This window comes from Arvicanthis niloticus, chromosome 6 (genome assembly GCF_011762505.2).
Source record: "Arvicanthis niloticus isolate mArvNil1 chromosome 6, mArvNil1.pat.X, whole genome shotgun sequence".
Lineage (NCBI taxonomy): Eukaryota > Metazoa > Chordata > Mammalia > Rodentia > Muridae > Arvicanthis > Arvicanthis niloticus.
In genome coordinates this window covers 7,564,920-7,572,582 of record NC_047663.1, presented here as the reverse complement: position 1 = coordinate 7,572,582, position 7,663 = coordinate 7,564,920, and the positions used below count along the sequence as shown (strand labels likewise).

The window sequence follows — 7,663 nt, the reverse complement described above, 5'->3', positions numbered from 1 at the left end:
GGCAGCTGTGGTTACAGCACTGCAGCTGCAGAATCATCCCTGCAGCTGGGTTTACCTCATTGCAGCTCTGGTTACTTCACTGCATCTGTGGTTGCATCACTGTATCTGTGGTTACCTCATTGCAGCTGTGGTTACATAACTGCAGCTGTGATTACCTCACTGCATCTGTGGTTACATCACTGCCTCTGGTTACATCACTCCAGCTGTGGCTACATCACTGCAGCTGTGGTTACATCACTGCAGCTGTGGTTACATCACAGGTGCTGCTGTGGTTACATCACTGCAGCTGTGGTTACATCACTGCAGCTGTGGTTATGTGCACAAGACCAAGTCGGCAAGATGAGCTAGCATTCTGTCAGGGGGCACTAACTGTTTTCAGTGAGTTACAGAGAGAACAGGGAATGGGAAAGAAAGGGGAGACCACATGAAGGGGAGTGGGAAACACATGCCTGAGGAGGTGAGAGGGTGGGGTCGGAGGTGGATATGAAAGAGCAGTGTTGTACACAAGTGTGAACTGACCAAAGAATAAGTAAAGATATCCAATTAAAATTCTACTTAATTTTTAATAATAGATTTTATTTATTTAATGTATATGAGTGGTCCATCTGCATGTACACCTGCATGCCAGAAGCAGGCATCAGAATTCATTATACATAGTTGTGAGCTACCATGAGGTTACTGGGAATTGAACTCAGGAACTCTGGAAGAGCAGCTGGTGCTCTTAACCACTGACCCATGTCTCCAGCCTGAAATTCTATTTAAATACATATGTATCCATTGGGTGCATTGTTTTATGTGTTTCATACAGTAAAAGAATCTTCTAAAGGTCTCAGAACATTCTCAAAACCATGGATTTACTGGTTGTCCCCAGCACCAGAGGAGATGTGTCCAGGGACAGGGCCTCGCTGTCAACAGACTTCACTGTTTCTCATAACAGCGCTGAGCGCTGCTTCCCCCAGAGCACCTCTGAGGCCTGTTCACCCAGAGGACAGCACCAAGCATGATCAGGAACAGGGGCAGCTCCAGAAACACCAGGACACAGAAGTAGAGGCTGCTCAGAAGAGACCTGTAAGGGACACAGTCACAGTTAGCTCCCTTCCCAGAAGGTGACAATAATACCCTGCACTATGTGCCTGTCTCTTACCCAGGTCTGTGTCCACAGAGATCTAGGCAGGGACAAGGACAAGGACTGCCTGAATGACCAGTGTGATTAATGCATAGCACAAGAAGTAGCCTTGAACTGTGGGCCTGGCCTGCTCTCTCCAGACTAAGCCCATGGGCCTCAAACCAGGCAGGCACCACCTACTCAACACATCCAATTTATTTATTTATTTATTTATTTATTTATTTATTTATTTATTTAATATTTTGTAGCCATATCTTTTTTGGAACTAATTATGTGGACCAAAATGGCCTTAAACTCATGGAGATCCATCTGTCTTTATCCCCAAGTTCTGTGTGGCTTGTGCCAATACACCCAGTGGCATATTTATTTTACATAGTGAATTGTCTGTGTGTGCTCATGCATGTATGCAGGTGCACATGTATGTACATGAATGTGGAGAGGTCAGAGGATAACCTTGGTCATTCACCAAGAATCATCACTTTGTATTTGTTCTGAGACAGTTCTCACTATGCAGCTTTGGCTAGACTGGAATTCACTATGTAGTCCAGGCTGGTCCTACACTCACAGAGCTTGTCCTGCCTCTGCCCCCCAAGTGCTGGGACTGAAGCTGTGAGCCACCATACTTGACTCATCTTTCTTGTTTTCTGACAGGATCTCTTACTAGCCTGCAGCTTGCCAGGTAACCTAGCTAGCTAGTGAGTTGCAGTCATCCCCCTGTCTCTACCTCAGAGCAGCTCTGGTGTTTCAAGTAGGTGCCGCGATGCCTGACTTGTCCTGTAGGTGGTGTGGCTCACACTCAGATGCACTTTACCTGCAGAACCATCTCCCCAGAGCCTTTTCTCCAGGCTCTGGCTGTGTTTAGATAGAGCTCTCTTGGCAGGAAACTAACTCCAGGTCAGTGGGTCTGTATCCGAGTGTCACTGCTGTGTCCTTATCTTTAGATAATCAACTGGCGCTGACAAGACCCTCCCAGGTCAGCCTGAGATTGGGAAATGCAGGAGGGGCATATGGGAGGGAGATACAAACTCTCTACCTCTGTTCTCCCAGTATGATTCCTCCCCCCATCAAAGGCCTCAGGGATGTGGGTTCCTCACCTATTCTGTGGACTGGGAGCAGGAATTGCGTCCTCTGTTGTCACACTGGACTGAGTGTGCACAGGTGAGGATATGGGCAAGTCCAGAATATCTGTACCGTTTCCAGGGCTCAAACCTGTGATTGGAGCTAAGAATGGAAACACAAGACAGTTTCCATGACCTCCACTCCGTCTCCCCACTGAAACCTTTGTCACTCTGCTTCACACAGGTCCCCAGGGCCATGCTGGACAGCTGTCCGACAGCCTGTCAGATCCTCGGCCACACCAGGGTGCTGTCAGGGATTTCCTGCCCAGCCCACATCATGGTGCACAGTGTGTGGGTCACACTTGCAAACATGAAGGCAGTCTTCTTATAGAGGAGAGTTTAAGTATCAGTGACAAGACCTCAGTGATGCCAGGTCCCACCTAACCTCAGCCACATCTATTGCCTCCTTGTCTGCCACCCTTCTGGGGACAAACAGGGTAGTGGGACTCCATGTCTGCCTGGCCCATTCATTCCTGTGTCAGCCACACAGGCCACTGGGCAGTCTTCTCTGAGGAATGAGAAGATGGAAAGTTCTAGAAAGGCAGATGCATGCAGGGCCCTGTGGAGAGTGGCCTCTAGTGCAGAGTGGGGACCTCAGTGGGATTCTAGTTCCCCATCTTCAGAACGAACCCACAGAGGAGGTTGCAGGGAAATGGAGAACCGGGAACCAGAAGCTGGCTGTGCTGATATATGCTTGTAATTCCATTGCTGGAAAAGCAGAGACAGGAAGAGCAGGCATTCAAGATGAATCAATCCTAAGTCTACAGTGAGTTCGTGGTTAACCTGGGCTACACAATAACTTCTCTCAGATGATGATGATGATGATGATTGAGATGGAGAGAAGAAGGAAAAAGAAAGAGAATAAGAAGGTGAAGGAGGAGGAAGAGGAGGAAAAAGGAGAAGGAGGATGAAATGGAAGAAGAAGAAGGAGTGGGATAGGGAGGGGGAGGGGTAGTGGGGGAGGAGAAGGAGAAGGAGAAGGAGAAGGAGAAGGAGAAGGAGAAGGAGAAGGAGAAGGAGAAGGAGAAGGAGAAGGAGAAGGAGAAGAAGAAGAAGAAGAAGAAGAAGAAGAAGAAGAAGAAGAAGAAGAAGAAGAAGAAGAAGAAGAAGAAGAAGAAGAAGAAGAAAAACTGGGATTAACAGAGGTTTGGCTACTTCCTTTAGTTTCTGTCATTATCCCAGCATATAAAAAGATGTACTGATTCAGGGTTCTAGGAACAAAAATTCTCTCTCATTAGGGGAGATGGAACTGCACACATGAAGAACATTGGTGACCAAAGTAGTTGAAAGCCTGGCTTCCATCCCTCCTCACCCTCTGCCCATAGAAAGGGAACCCTGGAGGGATCTCAGAGTTTCTTTCAGCAGTAAATGGTTTCTGGGAAAGGGAGACACAGGGGAGCCTGGAGGGGTGAGTGGGTTCCTCAGGGCACAGAGAAGCTCCACACACTGTCTAGGCTTCTCCTTGTGTCTCTGGTCTCTCAGAAGTCCCAGAACCAGAGACGAAGCTGGTACCCCAAGAACCTCCCTGGAAGGATAGTGTGCACTCAGTCCCAGGTCAGAGCCGCCATTGGGAGAGGTGAGCTGATGTGCTTGGGTACCATTTGCTTATGGAGATTGGGGACAGGACTATAGGACACCGGGGAGAGAGGACTCCTGTCTTATCAGGACAGGAACTCACAAAGAGCCATCGATTCAGAGCCTGTCTCTAGAAAGTTTCAGGCCTGAAACTGCCCCATGGTGCACACAGGAATTCCCAACAGGGGCTAATGACATGGCTCAGGGGGTAAAGGCCCCTGCTTGCCAAGCCTGATGACTTGAGTTTGACACACAAGATGGAAATAGTGAACTAACACCCAGAAGTTCTCTGTTCACTCACAGACATCATGGGCAAGACCCTATAACCAACCAAATACATGAACAAGCAAACAAATAAATAAAATAATAAAATAGTTTCTAAGAACACAGGTTCCCCAGCGTGCCTGTTGGTGCATGCACACACGTGTACTGGTACACATACACTGTCACATGTACCACACATGTTTACACTCACACTCCCTGTCCTGAGTCAATCACTCACCAAGCTCACCATGCTAAAGTTCATGGCTTCCTTCTTCCATGAGGGAATGACAGGCCTGGACTCAGGCTGCCCTGGCATGAAGGAGGCTTACCTGGGACGATGGACAACTCAACCTTGAAGTTCTTATCCATCCCCAAGGAGTCATCAATCTCAAAGAAGCCATCGAAAAATGGTATATCCACCGCACACATGTAGGTGCCTGCATCCTCCTCGCTGAGGCTCTCCAAGGTCACTGTGAAGGTGAGGTTGTCTGGATGGTCCCTGATGGACACTCGGCCATTCCTGGCTTCTTCTGAGCCTCTGGTCTTGACAATATTTTTGCACAGTAGATTATGTGAAACTCTGCACCAGTATTTATTGTTAGTCTTGAATTTCTCCTCATACTGACATGACACACTCAGCGTTTTCCCCACTGTTCCTGTCACAGTGCTGGGGCCATGCAGAGGGACACAGCCTGGAAAACACAAATCTCAATTCAGTACCTCACAGCTGGATGAGGAGTAAGTCTGCCCTTGGGTCAGGTCTTAGAAAACCCTCTTGTCTTGAGGAAATAGTGAGAAAAAAACCAGGCGTTATCAAGCCAGAAGTCAGGACTGAGGTTATAGAGAGATTATAAATTAATAAAATTATATAGTTATGGCAATGCCTGTCACAGGTGACCCTCTCTCTGGGTCCTGACTCTCTCTCTCCGGTGAGGGAGACATGATGTTGTTGTTCACAGAAACCTGATAGCATCTGTGAGGCACAGGATGATCACTCCTGGGCCCTTCCCACCCCACCCCACCCACCCCACCCCACCCCAACCTCATGCGTTCTCTCTAGGCCCCTCTGCCTGTGCTGACTTCTCTCTCTCTCTCTCTCTCTCTCTCTCTCTCTCTCTCTCTCTCTCTCTCTCTCTTCCCATGGCCCTGTCAGGTTTACAGCAGGAGTCCCCTTTCTCAGCTGTACACCAGCCACACCTGCCCCGTGCTCACCTGGGACCTGAGACAGGAGCAGAGCAGAAGGCAGCCACAACCTGATTCCTCTGGGGGTCATTTCCTCAGCTCAGCTGTCACCTGTGCCCACACCAGGGCCAACAGGGGAGAAGCAGCTGTTTCTTTCTAGATGGTAGAATGTCCTCTTTCCTAGTTCTTCTTTCTGTCCTCTGCTTCCTGGTCCCTGGCTCCCACGTGAGGTTCCAGATGAGCTGGTGCAGGAAAGGCTCTGTGGATGTTCTAGGCCTCAGAGGCTTTTGTCCCTACGACACCTAGCAAGTGGGGACACCCATGGCCATGGATTGAGGGTGCCATCTGTCACTAGACCTTACCCAAGGGCCTCTACCCTCCTTCCAGAGCCCTGGGGATCATTTCCTTATTAGGTCAGGTCTCCCACCCTCTGTGACAAGCCGGTTCCTGAGTGGATTTGAAAGCTGACCTTCTCTAGCTCTAGCTGTGACCACAGAGGAAACACCTCCTTCCAAAATTCAGATTATACGGAGCTCTTAGTTCATGGGGTCTTGAGCAACATTTTTGGGTTCATGCTGCTGGTCAAACCAATGCTGTGACCTGATTCCTTAATCAGAGTTTAGAATGCAGATGCACTGCCACTGTATCACTCTCTTCCTTCTCACTCATTGATCACCAGGGTATCAGCCTGCATTTTGTCTGTGTCCACTGTTTCTTTATGCTCTACAGAATATCAGAAGAAGAAGAGCAAAGAAACCGGTTCGTGTATTCACTGCAGGACTCTAAGGCATGATCACTGCTTGGTATGTGTCTTAGTCACTGTTCTATTGCTGTGAAGAGACACCAGGACCACAACAGCTAGTAAAAGAGAAAGCATTTAACCAGGGCTGGCTTACAGTTTCAGAGGCTTAGTCCATTATTACCATGGCAGGGAACATGGTGGCAAGTGTGTCAGGTATGATCCTGGAGACATAGCTGAGAGCGACATCCTGATTTTCAGTCAGAGAGAAGTGAGAAAGAGAGTAGAGATGAGAGAGAGAGAGAGAGAGAGAGAGAGAGAGAGAGAGAGAGAGAGAGAGAGAACAAGTAATGCAGGGCCTGGTATGAGCTTTTTGAAACCTCTAAGCCCACCCCAGTAATGCACTTCCTCCAAAAGGGCCACACCCCCTAATCCTTCATACCCACTCAAACAGTTCCACTCCCTGGTGACAAAACATTCCAATATATGAGCAGGGGTGGTGGGTGGGGGATGGCGGATTATTCTTACTCAAACCTCCACAGTATCCAATCAGCTCTCTCTTTGTCCTAATAGCATAAGAGGGCAGGAGATTCAGAGTCAGCATGCCTGTGCCTACAGGCTTCTGCTAAGTGGTGAGACTCTCAGAGGCTTTAGTGCTGGCAAGTTCCCCATGGTGCCCTGGCAGCTGAAGCAGATGGGCACTGGGCTGAAGGCTCCCCTTGCACAAGCAGGTGAGATCTAGTTCTAGGGAGTACAAGGCTGAACAAAAGAACAATGCATTGTTCGGACTTGCAGTTCATTTGACATTTGAACCAGGTCAAAAGGTCACAGGCCTGGGAAGAATGTGTGAGGGCCCAAGGAGGAAGGAGCATCGGCCAGAAGTAACCCCAACTTCTCCATGCTTCTGCAGAGGAGGTAACCCCAGTACTAGTGCATCTCTGCCTGAGGAACGGAATAGGCAGACAGGGGGATTCTCAGTACTGACCTGAACAAGGGGCACAAGAGCACTTCATCTCCTGGCTGAGCTAACGGAGATCAGAGAATGTGGGGTTCAGACTCGGGTGTGTCCTACAGATGACCTCTGACCTCTGGTATTTCCTCAGTAGATGACTTGACTCATAACACAGAAGATGACCCATAACTAACTCAGCAAAGAGATCCGTCCACACACTCTGGTCCAGATATGAGGGATGTGGTCATGGGGCGTCACATTCCAGGTAGAGTCACAGAACATCCTCCAGGTGGCAAATCAATGTACCCAAGACAACACAATGCCACATTCCCTTGGGCTGAAGACTTCAGTGAGGACAAGGGCTCAGAAGTACTGGTCCATAGCTGAGCTCCTCAGTGTACCTCATGCTGATGTTCAGTCACTCTGCAAGGAACTGTGCTGGTTAGTGAAGCCCTGGGCAGACAAGGGACCTGCATAAAAAGTTATATAAAGTCAGAAAGACATTTGTAAACACGTGGTTGTAACAGAAAGTCTTATAGGACCTGGGCTACTTCCTTTAGCCTTCTTATGGACAAGTAAAAGCCTCAAGACCTCTGCAGGGAATCTGGCACCTCAGGGAGCTCCATGTGGGGCAGGGAGATGGCTTAGTAAGTAAGGTGCTTGCACTGCAAAATGATGACATGAGTTTAGATCCCCAGAAACCATGT

The 7,663-nt window shown here is 48.8% G+C and overlaps 1 protein-coding gene across 1 annotated transcript; it reads right to left on the bottom strand.

Annotated features, from left to right (window-relative positions):
• Nucleotides 1-555: 555 nt before the first annotated feature.
• LOC117711578 (CMRF-35-like molecule 4) lies at nucleotides 556-5,707 on the bottom strand. Its single transcript, XM_034507329.2, has 4 exons — nucleotides 5,296-5,707; nucleotides 4,413-4,775; nucleotides 2,221-2,347; nucleotides 556-1,066 (listed from the first exon to the last, which is right to left on the bottom strand). Exons 1-4 carry the CDS (start codon nucleotides 5,354-5,356, stop codon nucleotides 919-921), a joined length of 699 nt encoding a protein of 232 aa, XP_034363220.1. The 5' UTR covers nucleotides 5,357-5,707; the 3' UTR covers nucleotides 556-918.
• Between the last annotated feature and the right edge of the window lie 1,956 nt (nucleotides 5,708-7,663).